Source organism: Lycium ferocissimum, chromosome 7, assembly GCF_029784015.1.
Source record: "Lycium ferocissimum isolate CSIRO_LF1 chromosome 7, AGI_CSIRO_Lferr_CH_V1, whole genome shotgun sequence".
Classification (NCBI taxonomy): domain Eukaryota; kingdom Viridiplantae; phylum Streptophyta; class Magnoliopsida; order Solanales; family Solanaceae; genus Lycium; species Lycium ferocissimum.
In genome coordinates this window covers 30,590,461-30,606,094 of record NC_081348.1, presented here as the reverse complement: position 1 = coordinate 30,606,094, position 15,634 = coordinate 30,590,461, and the positions used below count along the sequence as shown (strand labels likewise).

The window sequence follows — 15,634 nt, the reverse complement described above, 5'->3', positions numbered from 1 at the left end:
ATTTCTTCATTCTTTCGAGCAAATATGCTCATCTTCGTACTATACTATATTAAAAGCATGAACTCCAAAACTTAAAAGTTAAATTACGTAATTACCCTTCTAAATAATTTAAATAACTTGTAAGAAAACCTAATGTCTACGAACCAATACGCCGCTTCACAAATATTAACTTCAAACAGTATGGTAACAGCAACACAAAATTTATCTCTATGATGGCTTTTCGATGCGTTTTCACCAAATTTCCCCTTCATTTAGTTTTGCATATTTAATTTTTGTTCAATGATTCAGTTGATTCCTTTGTTTATTTGAATGACAATTTTCAGTTTTTTTAAATGACAATTTAGGGTAGATGATGATGACATGGAGTCATCCGAAAAATCGATGTTGTCGGCAGAGAATTCAAATAAGTTATGTTCCACTTAATCGTCGTAATTCAGCGTGATTGATGAAAAGGTTTACAATGTGCCTGAAATATTCTGTCATCGATCTTACCTGTCACAGAAGGCAAGCATTTTAAGTACTCTATATTTTTCACTTTCTTGAGAAGTTTGCTGCTTTTCCTACTACTCGTGTAATTTGATCGTACATTGTGCGAGACGCTCAGTTTCCTTTTCATTGTCTAATTTTAGGAGTATCGTTCTTTATAGTGGATAACCCTAGGAGTTTCTTTTTCTTTAAGAAACATAATCAAGGTTCTAAAACAAGATGTCTTGATGCAGATTTTTATCTAAGTATCTATTCTTTTCTAGCATTTTTTTCTTTACCATATTTGTTGTTGAATTCTCTTTAATCAGTTTGATATCTAATAGAATCTGAACAAACTGAAGACCAACAATAAAAGGTTTTACCACAAATTTCTTCATGTTTTACCACAAATTTCTCCATTCTTTCGAGCAAATATGCTCATCTTCGTATAAAGAGTTAAATAGTAAGTGTAATTAGGTAAGACTTGGACATTTATTGCTTTAATTTACTGTCCCAATGTTTATTGTTGCTTGTTCAAGTCTGTTACTGCTATTCTATCCAGAAGGATCTATGTCCATCCCCAACTTCCTTTCAATCCACATCGGAAAATTGAGGCTTTCTCTACCGGTAGTCATCAAAGGAGGAATGGGCACATGCTGGTTCGATAAGCCAAGGAAAAAAAACCACCGCTTGGTTTTGACACTCAAGCTGTTTACCGCCATTCATAATTATAATTTGTTAATTGTTTATTGATGAAAGTTTTAGATAGGCCGATGCTTTTGAACAGACAAGCCAGATTTTTTAATTTTATCAGGACATTTATTTCTAATTCTAATGAGTCTCTTACCAAAATCTAATGCGGTTGGGTTCATTCATAGTGCTGTTACAAAATTTTAAGAGGCCGCAATTAATTTCTTTATGTTTGCAACAGTGATAAATAAAATATAGAGTCAAATAATCTCCAAGGTTTGATTGTATCAATCATAATATGTTTTTTCACATGACCAACTTTATGTCACGTCGACAACAACAGTTCTGGTTGTGACAGAGTAACTGAAACCAATAGAAGGAACATACATTAGGAATATCATCTATAAGAAAGTATTAGGTGAGATACGCTTCATTTCATGTTTGTACCTTATAAAATTTAAAATGAGTAAAAAAGACACATGTATCTAGACTGTGATTGATTGTTCAAATGATATCTAATTATCGTTACCACAAGTCACTATTGAGAATGTAATTAAATATTAAAAGTGTGCTCTATCTAACAACTTAAGCTTTTAGATGATATGGTCATACACTTCAATATGGTATCAGAGCAGCGGAGGTCCTGGGATAAAATCTTACCGTCACCCACTCCAAAAAAAAAAAAAAAAAAAAAAAAAAAACACGTGCTTGGCCCATGAAAAAAAATCGGGCACGCATGTGAGGGGGCATGTTGAGAATATAGTTAATAATAAAAATGTGGTCTCTTTAACAATTTAAGCTTTTAAATGTCAGACACTTCAGTAGTCACCATACAACGATCCACATTGACCATTCACAGAAATTCGTACTTATTATTTCATATATAAATATTTATTTAAGATTTTATTTAGTAATATTAATGGTAACTTATAAGATCATGCACAACATGACTCGAAATACACGTGTTGCTAAAGTTAAATTACTAAAATACTCTTTTTAAAAAACCTAACTACTCTACTTATTAAAAAAAAGGTTTGAAACCAGATTGGATACAAACAGAGTACCTTTTCAGCGAAGTTGTATGGGTGAGGTCCTTCAAAAAAATTCTATTTAAACTGCCGAAAACAGGAAGATTATGTTCTATGTTTGCAACTTTGAGGCTTCTCTTTCGAATTTTATCCCTATAGAACCCGCTGAAATCATGGAATATTTTGGTGATGAAAGTGACTTGAACGTTGTTGAAGACATATATCTCCTCCACTTTTCATTGAACCTGGGTCAGTAAATAATGTTCAAGCTTTTCAAGAAAATGTCAGAGAGAGAGAGAAATGAACCTGATGAACCATAAGCCATTGAGAAATGGCTTTAAATGGAAGAAACGCCAAATTTGAATTCGTTGAATACATTGTCCTGAGGCACTTTTCATACAAAATCTGAGTGGAACACTTTAAGTTGAGGCCTTGAAAGATATGTAATTTGATAAAATTTTCATGAAATTAAGAATTAAATGGATACAATTGATAGGGAAGGATTATTCAATTGTCATCAAAGAATCAAGAAATTCTTTTCTTATCGAAAGCATCATGCGTAATAATAGCTTGAACAGAGGCACTCTTTAGAGTCTTTATATGTTGGTAATCGTAATTTATTAATATATGGATATACTAGCTTTGATCTTTAGAACTTTCCGAGAAACTAGTTAAATATTATATAAGCAAAGTATTAGACAAAATCTTAATTAGATGGTATTACAAGATTTGTTTGTTTGAAGAGGCGTATTCTAAAAGCTAGTACTATATTAAAAGCACGAAGGGCCTTAGAAATGTTGATTGAACTTTTTGCCCTTCATTAAAAGACTTCACAATAGACAAAATTATCATTTACTATTTTTCACAAATTATTATTTAATTATTTATTTTCCTAATAATATTAGGAATAGTCACTAATTATTTCCCTTATTTTTGGGAATTCGAAACCAACTAAAGCTATATATTAAATACTTCCTTATTTGAACTAAGTGATAGTATAATAGAATTGTAAAAGAAAAATAACAATAACTTTAACCGCTTGATTCTTTTTACATATTTTAGGTAAACATTTTTTATTATTTTTTTGATAAGGAAAAAAAATTGGAGCACTTTCAGTTTCTTTTAGGTTTAGGACTCTTAACATGCAAAGAGGAAAAAGAGTCAAACGTGCGGAGTCAAAAATATTTTATTATTTCTTTATATTGATTTCTTAAGAATAGGGTTGTTTTTAAATACTATTCTTAGATTTTTGTGGCAAATAAAATCTTATTAGGGTTAGAAAGTGCATCTACATCTATAAAAAAAAATTAGCAATGGCCGGAAAGAAAGAAAAAACCTGAACCTCCTTAATTAAGACCATATTCGACGGTCTTTTCTTTTGAGATTGTGCTCTTTTTCAATTATACAATTTTTTATAATTTACATAGATTAAAATACACTTGTTTGATAGTGTGTGATTAATGATCTGATTATTTACTTATTTTTTCATAGATTAGTTGATTCATAGAAATGGTTGCGGTGCCGAGATTCTCCATAATATTAGGTTTAAAGAGGTAAGTTAATTGAATTAATTCCCACTATTTATATTTCTATGCGTCTTCCTTAGATTCTCTTTAGTCTTCTTTTACGTTTCTTCTACTATTCAGGCCTTATTATTTCGTTGGCATGCCTTTCGGCCTTCCGCCTTCATAGCATCAGTTGCTTCACTTGGTTAGTTTTTCAACAGCTTCATGATGTTGGAGGTGGAATACTATGTATTATTGTATTTATATCAACTTCTTACGTGTCTAAAACTTAAGTAGCTAGAGTAAGTTTGTGATGGATGTAACAATAAACATGTATAATTTGTGATCTAAGTATGTGTCACTCAATATTAATGTGCTAATTATTAGATCCATCCATCCATGCGTTCATATTCGTTACTATTTAAGTTGTTTGCTTGTAGAATTTTATTTATTATCTTCAAATAGTTTGGTGATATTAAAAGAATAAAGGCCTTTAGCAAATATTATTCACCTATATTTACTTTTTTAAAAAAAGATTTCACACTAAAGAAAATAGTAATTTAATAATTTCCCTAATGTTAACGACTTCAAAAGTTTAAATCAACTAAAATTTTGGTTATTTAATATTTCCTTATTTGAAGCATGTTAGCACTATAAAATCTATTAATATTTTACTTTATATATAATCTTTCCCTTATTTGAAGATATTATGACCAATTGTATTATTAGGACTCTGAAGTAAATTATTTATTCAAAAGCATTTACTCTCGTATGTTTTATTTCCCAGAACCACAAGCAAGCATTCTTTGATGGGAACTATGGCATATTTGTCTTGTCTTTAACTTTGTGGTGCATTCGTTATTGATAATAGAACTTGGAAAAACAAGTTTCTCTTCTCTGGTCCTTGCTGAAGTATTAATTCTGTTTCAAACTCCTTTGTCGCTTATTAGTGCTTTTGCTTTTGTTTTCCATCTCCTTTTATATTCTTTACTTGATATTGTCTATTAAGCACACCAATTGAAAAAAGTGAGGTAACTACCCTCACCACCTTCTTTACTCCTATTATTTTGGAAAAGTGAAAAAGAAACCGTTATTTTTGTAGTTTTTTTACTTTGACAAATATTTATTGGAAAAGTAAAAAAAAAAAAAAAAAAAGGGTCATAATTCTTCTTTTAATATTGGACGTTGAGTTCCACTAAAAAGTATAGAATCTTAAAGCAAAGTATACTTGGCTCATTTTTATAATTTAAGTTAATTAGTCAAGGACTCTTCCTTCCCATTATCAGATAATTTGATCTCACACAAAAATTGTTACTTTCAATTACAAGAAATAAATCCATCCAAAGCAAAATATAAGTAAGACAAAATAAGCTTTTCAAATCCCCATGGCATATATTCTCAAAACAAGCAAAATTTGATTCCATTTGAAAGACAATTTAGGTTATTGGTGATTGTAATAAATAAATGAAATCACATCGATATAGAGTTCTGAACAAATAGTGCCTCTATATTTTGGTGATTATCCAAGAATCGGTGCTAATTCTTTTGTTCTATTAAAAATTCTTTTTGGGATTTGGTTTGATTTAAAATTTAAAATATCAATAATTTTGGTTGGTTTGATTTTGTGTTATTAAAAAAAAATCAAAAAAAATTGAACCAAACCGAAAAATTGTATACATAATATTCATAATCATATATATGTGCAATATATTAATTTTATATTTCAATAATTCTCATAAAATTTTATTCTTTTCATCAATTGTATCGCTAATAGATTGACTTTAGGCCTTAAGCCTATTTCTTTAAAAAAAAAAAAAACATGAATCAAAATCAAAAAATAACTATGACTTTTACTTAGATTCTTTTATATTTGTTATAAACTTTATCCACCTAATTAAAGCTTATAGATTTCAAGACATTTTCTCCATAATTTCAAGAATATTATAGCTACCATAATTTAAAAGGGGGATAGTAAAAGATTGTAAGTTGACAACGAATGACAAATTCTTTTCTAATTATAGGAAGAAAAAAATATAGAAATAAATTTAAGTAAATATCAAGGCTTGAAAGTGTTATAAATATTTAAATAATCAAAGAATTTCGACCAAAGAGACACACGTTTAAATATTAATATAAAATTCATTTCTTGAATGTTTAAAAAGTTAAAATAAACTTCTTAGGAATGTAATATCAATGATGGAAATTATAACTCAAAATTACATGATTAAAGCAAAGAGAAGGAAAATCTAAATACTGACCACACGTAATTCAACAACTAAGTTAATGTAGTAATATTATTATTTTGTCATTTAAATGAATATTGCATATATTTTAATGTACATTGCTATTTTACATAATTTGTTCTTTTTGTATAAAATTTTAATTTATTAACACGCACAACGCAAGTAGCCTAAAACTAGTAAGAAGAAAAGGAAGGAGGAGACAAACATTTTTTAACAGTGTGAAACCAAAATATACAAGAATGGAGCCCACACACTGAAGAATCCAATTTTAGGTTTCCAGAAGTAGTACCGTACTTAGCCACCATAACAAATTGACACTACATAGTAAAAAAGAATTTTGTAACCATGCCATACAAGGCAGGATAACTTGAAAGTTGGAAAGAGAGAAGCATACATGTCCATGTCTAGAATTCTCCCTTTTCTTTCATGACAAGCAATTCCCAATTTGTATTCCCTTCCTATCACAGTTTCTTTTAAATTGGCCATTGCAACCATTCCCTGTTCCATTCTTCATCCAAAAAGTTCCATCAAATGGAGTTTACCAAATTTCTCTTCATTTTCATTCTTTTACCTTTCTACCAAGTTCTCTCCTTCTATGAACATAATAATTTCCATCCATACCAAACATCCTATACTCTTGATCCTCATGCCATGATCATTCAAGCTTGTAACAACATCCAAAACCAAGCCTTATGCCTCTCACACATACAATCCAACCTTGATAATCCTGGTCATAGGGACCCCAATTCAATCCTCAGAGCGGCCGTTCACAACTCCCTCAATCAGGCAAAGCTAGCCATTCAATCAATCACAAAATTCAGCACCTTATCAGCTTCATCCCGGGATCAAATGGCCATCGAAGATTGTCAAGAACTTCTCGATTTCTCGGTCACTGAACTAGCATGGTCCTTAGGTGAAATGAGAAAAATCCGAGCCGGTTCAAGGAACGTCCATTATGAGGGAAACCTCAAGGCATGGCTGAGTGCTGCATTGAGTAATCAAGATACATGTTTAGAAGGATTCGAAGGCACGGATCGACACCTCGAAAACTTCATCAAGGGAAGTTTAACACAAGTCACTCAACTCATTAGCAATGTTCTAACTTTGTATGTTCAATTGAATAGCTTGCCATTTAAACAACCAAGAAATGAGAGTATAAGACATGAAACTCCAAAATATCCAGAGTGGATGACTAATGGTGACAAGGAGATGCTAGTTTCTAGTCCAAATGGAATGCATGTAGATGCTGTTGTAGCCTTAGATGGAAGTGGCCGTTATCGGTCGATTGCACAGGCTGTGAATGAGGCTCCTAGCCATAGTAACAGGAGATATGTGATCTACGTGAAGAGGGGAATTTACCATGAAAATATTGATTTGAAGAAGAAAAAGACCAATATCATGCTTGTGGGAGATGGGATTGGAGCCACTGTTATTACTGGTAACAGAAATTTCATGCAAGGGTGGACTACATTTCGAACTGCAACTGTTGGTACGTACTTTTCTGATGAACCCTTTTTCTTTATGTTCTTTTGATTAGGTCATTCCACTTATGTGCCATTTTATGGATTTAAGTTACATAAACTAGCAACAAAGTGACCAAATCGCCAATATATTTATTTAATTGTGTGATATATCGTTAAAAATAAATTCTAGCGTGGGAATTATAATTTTGGAAAGTGTAGCTTTTCCGAATCATGAAAAGTACATTTGAGCATCTCAAATTGTGCATGGTTTAGGTTACTATTAAATGTTTTTAAGAAATAATATTGAGCTCCAAATTTTAGATCTTCCAAATATATATCCTTCAAAGTAGGGTCCACGAACGGATAAAACTAGAGCAATTTATGTTAACCCAATGTCTAAATAATGTATAATTAGTAGAGCAATGACCCACTGATTCAACTTTTATCTTTATAATTTTGGAAATGCAAGGTTGTTCAGTTCTCATAAGTGTAATGGATTTAATTTACATACTTTTTATACGTCAACGTATTCTAATCCGTTGTAACGGGTAACATGCCTTGTTTCCCAATATGCTAACCTCACCTCAATAAACCATTGCATGTAATTTATTTTAAGTACCTGATACTGGAAAAAAATCTTCAGCTATATATAAGTTCAACTAGTAACCTTTCTCTTGATTTCCTTCTTTAACAAATTTGTTTGAAGGGGTTCATTTATAGGCATAAACGTTTCGCAACACTGCTGGGCCCAAAACTTTCCAAGGCGTGGCCCTTCGTGTGGACTCAGACCAATCGGCCTTCTTCAGGTGCAGCATGGAAGGATATCAAGACACACTTTACGCCCATTCACTCCGTCAATTCTATCGCGAATGCAGCATTTACGGTACCATAGATTTCATTTTTGGCAATGGCGCTGCAGTTCTCCAAAACTGCAAGATTTTCACTAGAGAGCCACTTCCTCAACAAAAGATCACAATCACAGCCCAAGGTCGAAAAAGCCCAGACCAAAGCACTGGATTCTCAATCCAAGATAGTCATATTTATACTACTAGGCCCACTTATTTGGGCAGGCCCTGGAAAATGTATTCAAGAACTGTGTACATGAATACTTATATGAGTGGTATGGTCCAGCCTAGAGGATGGTTGGAGTGGTATGGGAACTTTGCTTTGAATAGTTTGTGGTATGGTGAGTATAAGAATTATGGGCCTGGATCATCACTTTCGGGTCGGGTTAAGTGGCCCGGTCACCATATTATTAAGGATCCTTCAACAGCTGGTTTCTTCACTGTTCAACATTTCATTGATGGCATGTCGTGGTTGCCTGCCACTGGCGTCCACTTCTCAGCTGGTCTTACCAATTAGTTTGCAGTAACGCAATTATAGTACATTGTTTAGTGGAATGAAATGATGTTTATATCATTAATTTTTTATATATTGTGTGTGTATAATTATATTCAAAGACATTTATTGGAAAATAAGGATTTTTTTTATCCCGATTAGAAGTGGAGCGTCTCAAAATCAATAGCTATCATTATTCCTTTTTCTCACTTCTGTCCAATTTTTAGAGAAGAATTTCTTCCTCTTGTGCATGTTTGCTTGCACCTTTTGAAATTTGCAATATTTTTCTCAATCATTCTTACATGATTATTTTTCATGCATATATTATTGATCCGGCATTTGCCAAAACTATTTTGGCCAGACCTGCGACACACATTGGCTAGTGTTGGGGCTATTTAATTACTAGGATCGTAGAAGCTCTGAATAAATTATTTTCCTTCAATAAAAGAGGGTGTTGTATTAATCCTACTCCATTCTCAAATAGCCTCTAATAAACAATGATATATATATATATATATATATATATATATATATATATATATATATATATATATATGACTAGCTCCGAAGTTGTTTGTCCCCAAAACGTTCAAGGCAAACAAAGGAGACACCATAAAATACATTATTTCCTCCGTCCTAAATTAATAGTCACTGTAGCTCAAAAAGAATTGTTTCAAAATAATTGTCATTTTAAAAAATCAAGAATATAGTAGGTAATTGTTTCTAATTATACCCTTAACATTAAAAAAATATTTCTTTTTAATTAATCCTGCTCCATTCTCAAATAGCCTCTAATAAACAATGATAACTTAGTAAACTATACCTTATAACTATTATTTGAAAAGATCTAAAGTGTCAGTTAAAATGAGATAGAGGAAGTATTGTATTATAATTAGGGCACAGATGCAAATATACCCCTCAACTTTGCGATTTAGAGCAGATATACCCCCGGTTAAAAAAAGATATATATATATATATATACCCTTATTGTTACAAAATGGTGCAAATATACCCCGGCCCTTACACATATAGTGCAAATATACCCTTTTTGTTGACGGAATTTTTTTTAAATATCATTTAGTTTATTTTTTAATTAAAAAAATACCACGTGGCTTTAAAATAAAATCTATATTTTTTTTTAGTAGACATATTTTTTAAAGCAACATGATTAAAAAAAATTCCTGGTGGGTCGGGTCTAGTTCGTTTAAAAAAATATCTCCATGGCTTTAAAAAAAATAAGTCTACCAATTTTTTTAACGAACCAGAACCGACCCACCAGGGAAAAAAATTATCAAGTTGCTTTAAAAAATATGTCTACTAAAAAAAATGGGTAGACTATTTTTTAAATCCACGTGGTATTTTTTAATTAAAAAATGAACTAAATGATTTAAAAAAAAAAAATCATCCGCAAAAAGGGTATATTTGTACCATTTTGTAATCACAGGGGTATATTTACTCCACTTTTATAATGGAGGATATATCCGCTCTAAATTTCAAAGTTGAGGGCTATATTTGCACTTTTTCCCTTATAATTATGTATCCTACTTTTTGTGCTTGGGAAAAAGTTCCCCGACTTCGTTATGTTCACTGAAGTTATGCTGGATCTATTTAGGTTTTCCTAACTATTTGACTATTAAACTACGTACTTCTTTTCTTAATTACCACTTAAGTATTTTAAATATCACCAAGATCGACGAGTAGATTCAAAATTTCTTAACGGGAATTTTTTTTCCAACCAATAGTCCATCAATAGGGCAATATAGTTATAATCTTATAGTTTACTTTGTTGTAGGGCGTTACTTTTTCTAAGTTACTAACTACATTTCTTTTATGTGGTTATTTGTAGTTGACTATTAAATGAAATGATAGTATGAGATTTCTACATATATACTCTTCAGGGTAATATAAAAAGCTAAAATAATTATAAGCTGGAAGGAGGGGAAGTAGTTCGATAATAAGCTAGGTGTTAAATCTATATTCTCCAAATGTGATCAACTACATTCAATGCTTAGGAAAGCAACAAAATGTGTGTACTTTGATTTTTAGAAGCATGCCACTACTTTTCATTAATATCATATAGCTGTCTATGATTTACTAGCATTTTAATGTTGTTGAATTGGTCATGAGTTGACCCACAACATATAGGGGATCTGTTTTAAGTTGACTTATGTTTAGCTGAGTTGTCAAGATGGTACATTCAGAACAGACTGCACTGGTATGTATGTTTGAGGTCTTCTCCACTGCTTGTTAAGTCTTAATTTGGTTATTTACATTTTGAGTTTAATTTATATACATTGTAAAAATATATATACTGACGATGCATATAACTTAAATTCATAAATTTTTCTTAATGAGGAAAATGACCCAACCTTTCTCTGTGTTAGAATATCCCTAATTTGCTAATATGCGAAAGCAAGAAAGTTGGACTTATGGTTGGCAATCTCCTAAATCGTTGTGATTACTATTTAATTTTCTCTTGGCATGTGCATAATTTGCCACGTGAAATATTGCACAAGTTTTTTTAGACTTTTAATTCCTTAATGCGACGTAGTCAATATTGATGTTCTTGCATATTTTTAGGCTTAAGGCAATTGAAGTTGACCTGTATAAGCTATTCCTATGCCTGAACTCGTACTGAAAGGGGCAATTGAACCCTCAACGGATTCTAATTCTAGGAAGGGGGTGGCACCATGAATTAATCAAAAAGCTTATTCATTTAATTGAAGGAAACTAAGACGATAAGCTTAACTAGCTTATGAGAGAATTTAGTCATTTGGTTAGCATGACATAGATAGTAGATAGTCAGCTCTCTTACAACCAGTTACTCGATTGATTAGAGAGAGACTGCTAATCTAACTGCCGATATGGGTATGCTAATATATTGATAGAGGATCTTTTAGTCCTAAAAATGAGAAAGTACCTTGTCTGTCGTACTGACTGCTTCATTGAATGTGTCGATATGCATTCTATATAAGGAGTCGATTTGCATCCTTGTCTGGCAGTTAGCTAAGCACAATGCTTCACAGTAGTTATTTAAAAAAATTATCTCGCAATTGGTCAATGAAACAGTCCAACGATGATCAAATGGAATAATTATCTTATGTGGCATTTTTCACAATTGTCCTCCTCCCTTTAATTTTGTGTAGAATGCACATTTCTTTTTCCCCTTTTAATATTGACGGAGAACGCTTCCTAATTCCAAATGGAATTTAAATATTTAAGGTTGAAAGTTTCAAAGTTCACTTGGTACAGCTTGACTTTGCTTGCAAATCGATGTTTATATTTTACATAATAAGAAAAATATCGTAACCGCCGAGAATCACTACTAAGAAGATATTACCAAAATAAAATGGCACTCTTTTCAACAGCATGGCATCCAAGTTGCCATGATCTATCCAACTATATTATATTCTTACAAAATGGCAATTGTTTTATGAAACTCATGTTGCTATATAAATGCATGTTTCCTATACATATTCATGCTCAATAAGCCTAATCCTTCATTTGCCATGGCATTCACGCATTATATCCTTGTATTCTTCATTATTCAAGTACTCTCTTTCTCTCCCTCTCATGCATCTCTATCTTCTGATACAATTTGCAGCATCACCCCTTATCCCAACTTGTGCAAAACTTTACTGCCTCAAAACAATTCCATTGACATTTATGACTCAGGAAGGCTCTCCATCCAGCTTTCAATTTCAACAACTAGTCAGATTCTTGACTCAATTAATGATTTCCTCAACCCAATTAATCTATTACTGCCTAAAAGCACAATTTCTGCTCTCCAAGATTGCCAATTTCTCCTTGGCCTAAATGTTGATCTATTATTGAATACTGCTAATGTTGTTAAGAAACCAAATAATTCACTTGAGAATACAGAAGCTGTTGATGTTGATACCTGGCTTAGTGCAGCTATCACCAATAAACAAACTTGTTTGGATGGTCTTCAAGTCGCGACTTCTAATTTACAGGTTGCAAACCTGATTACACCCTCAATTTCTAAAGGTACATCACACTGTAGTCTATGATTGTCTCATTTACAAGCTTAAGCTAATAGAGATATCACACGTTTAGTTTACTTGATTATATTATGTCTTAACACGCCTCTCAAATGTTGGTCTGATTTTTTTTCATGGACCAAACACGTGAAAATATGTTTTGGGTTTTTGAGAAACAGTGAGAGATTTGAACCAGGTCCCTTACCTAGTCCAATAAGTACTATATTTAATTGCATGACCATCTTAGTTATCTAAAAGCTTATGTCGTTAGAAAGTACACTTTTACTTAATTATATTATTTCTGGACAGGCAGCATGATGTGCAGTGTGTCACTAGCACTTTTTAAGAAGGGGTGGAATCTTGATTCTGGTTTAGGGAATGTTGTAAGTTGGAGTATGTTGAAAATTAGACAAAAGGTAGTGGTGAATCCAGATGGAACCGGGGACTACACTACTATCAATGACGCGATTGCAGCTTCCCCGGATAATAGCCTAGCAGTGGAAGGCTTTTACCAAATATATGTGGTTGCTGGCGTCTACCATGAGTATGTGTCCATTGCTACAAACAAGAAGTATTTGATGATGGTTGGTGATGGCATAGACAAGACTATAATCACTGGAAATCGAAACGTACCTGATGGATGGACAACTTTCAGTTCTGCCACATTTGGTAAGTTTTTCGTCATTTTGAGATATTACTATATTTATCTTCAAGTCAATCATACTGGAAAAGCCAGATCTCTCTTTGGATCTTTTATGGTTTATTAAAGAAAATATTAAGGAAGTAAAAAAAAAATTAAAAAAATTGCCCCTAATTAGTAAACTTTTCGGTGCATATTTAACACCATGCAGTTCCTATGTTCTTTGCTTATGGATTATATATTCCCTGGAAGTCATAATATCTTATCACGGATGAAATTTTGAGGTTGAGGATTTATTGAGGTTGGTTGGGGGGAAGGGAGATGGTGATAAAGCCTACTTAATAGTACTGCAATCATTGGGAAGGAACCAGGCACCAACCTCCTTTTTAAATTCTACTACATTGAGATTGTAAATTTTTATATTAGTGTATTAATCTATTATAGTAGTATGCTAATTTACGAGTAACTTCGTTAGGTTTCTTATCAAACAAATATATCTCTAAAACCTTCTAAGCAAAGTAATGTGTAATATTTTAATACCGCCAGTGCATGCATATAACTTAAATTCTTTCTTTTTATCACTAATGCAGCTGTAGATGGGCAAGGATTTGTCGCAATGAACATTACCTTTAAGAACACAGCAGGAGCAGCAAAGCTCCAAGCAGTGGCCGTTCGGAATAGTGCTGATCTATCCGCATTCTACTCCTGCAGCTTTGAAGGGTATCAAGACACGCTTTACACACATTCCCTGAGACAATTCTACAAGGAATGTAACATCTACGGGACTATAGACTTCATTTTCGGAAATGCAGCTGTTGTTTTCCAAAACTGTAACATCTATCCCCGCGTTCCATTGCCCGGCCAGTTTAATCCAATTACAGCACAGGGCAGAACAGACATTAACCAGAACACAGGCATATCCTTTAACAAATGTACCATTATTCCCGCTTCTGACTTGGCCTCGTACAATGGCAGTACTCCAGTACGGACATATTTAGGCAGGCCATGGAAAGAGTATTCCCGAACTGTTTATATGCAATCATTTATGGACAGTTTTATCCATCCTGATGGTTGGTCGATTTGGACAGGGGATTTCGCGCTAAGTACGTTGTATTATGCTGAATATATGAACACGGGTCCAGGATCGAATACCAGTAACAGGGTCACATGGCCTGGTTATCGTGGTGAAATTAATTTCATGGATGCATCTTGTTTCACTGTCTCCAATTTCATAGTGGGGGATTTTTGGTTGCCTTGGACTGGAGTCCCTTATGCTGGTGGTTTATATTTATAAGCTACAACTTTTTCTTGATACTTTATTTGGTTGTATTCTTCAGTAATTCCAAGTGACCTCTCTATCTTCTTTAATTGTTTGTGTGTTAGTTTCTCACCCAAATTTTTTAAATTAGTTCAATTCAAGAAAAAATGTCAGGTCAATAAAATGCTGGATGATAACCTATCGTTGTTATCGCTACATGTACAAAATTTAAGGAGAAAAACTGCCGTAACAAAAACCAATTTGCATAGGTTATCACCAAGATCAACGAATATCTCAAAAATTTCTTAACAGGAAATTTTTGTTTTCAATCATATTGTCCATCAAAAGAGCAATAGTTATAATCTTGGGCTCGTTTGTTTAGAAAACAAGTTATCCCGGGATAACTTATCCCGGAGATTAGTTATCCCGGGATTGTTATTCCACCCTCAATATGGGATAAAAAAACACTATTATCCCGGATAACTAATCCCGGGATTAGTTATCCCGAGTTTTTATCCCAACCAAACATGGGATAAGACGGCACTAAATTTTTATCCTAAGACTATTTTTGCTTATCCATCATACCAAACGAGCCCTTATAGTTTACCTTGTTGTAGGGCGTTACTATTTTCTTTCCTAGGTTGCTAGATACACTTCTTTTATGTGGTTAGTTGTAATTGACTTTTAAGTGATATAATAGTATGAAATTTCTAGATATATATTCTCAGTGTAATATGAAAAGCTAAAATAATTATAAGCTGTAAGGAGGAGAAGTACATAAATCGATTTAAAGCCAGGTGTTAAAATATATTTTCCAAATGTGATAAGCTACCTTAAATGCTTAGGAAATTAAACAGACCACTCTCTTTTTATTAAATCATACAGCTATCTATGAGTTAACATTTTAATGTGCTTGAATTGATCATGAGTTGATACACAATATATAGGAGATTTGTTTTAAGTTGACTTATGTTTAGCTGAGCTAGGTGGTACATTCGGAACA

General features: G+C 32.6%; 2 protein-coding genes across 2 annotated transcripts; both read left to right on the top strand.

The window, feature by feature from the left end:
• The first annotated feature begins 6,422 nt into the window (after positions 1-6,422).
• Positions 6,423-8,884, top strand: LOC132062120 (putative pectinesterase/pectinesterase inhibitor 22). Its single transcript, XM_059454759.1, has 2 exons — positions 6,423-7,461; positions 8,127-8,884. The coding sequence occupies exons 1-2, from the start codon at positions 6,463-6,465 to the stop codon at positions 8,754-8,756; spliced, it is 1,629 nt and encodes a 542-aa protein (XP_059310742.1). The 5' UTR covers positions 6,423-6,462; the 3' UTR covers positions 8,757-8,884.
• Positions 8,885-12,055: 3,171 nt separating this feature from the next.
• LOC132062700 (probable pectinesterase/pectinesterase inhibitor 20) lies at positions 12,056-14,874 on the top strand. Its single transcript, XM_059455225.1, has 3 exons — positions 12,056-12,740; positions 13,043-13,402; positions 13,964-14,874. The coding sequence occupies exons 1-3, from the start codon at positions 12,212-12,214 to the stop codon at positions 14,665-14,667; spliced, it is 1,593 nt and encodes a 530-aa protein (XP_059311208.1). The 5' UTR covers positions 12,056-12,211; the 3' UTR covers positions 14,668-14,874.
• The last annotated feature ends 760 nt before the right edge of the window (positions 14,875-15,634 follow it).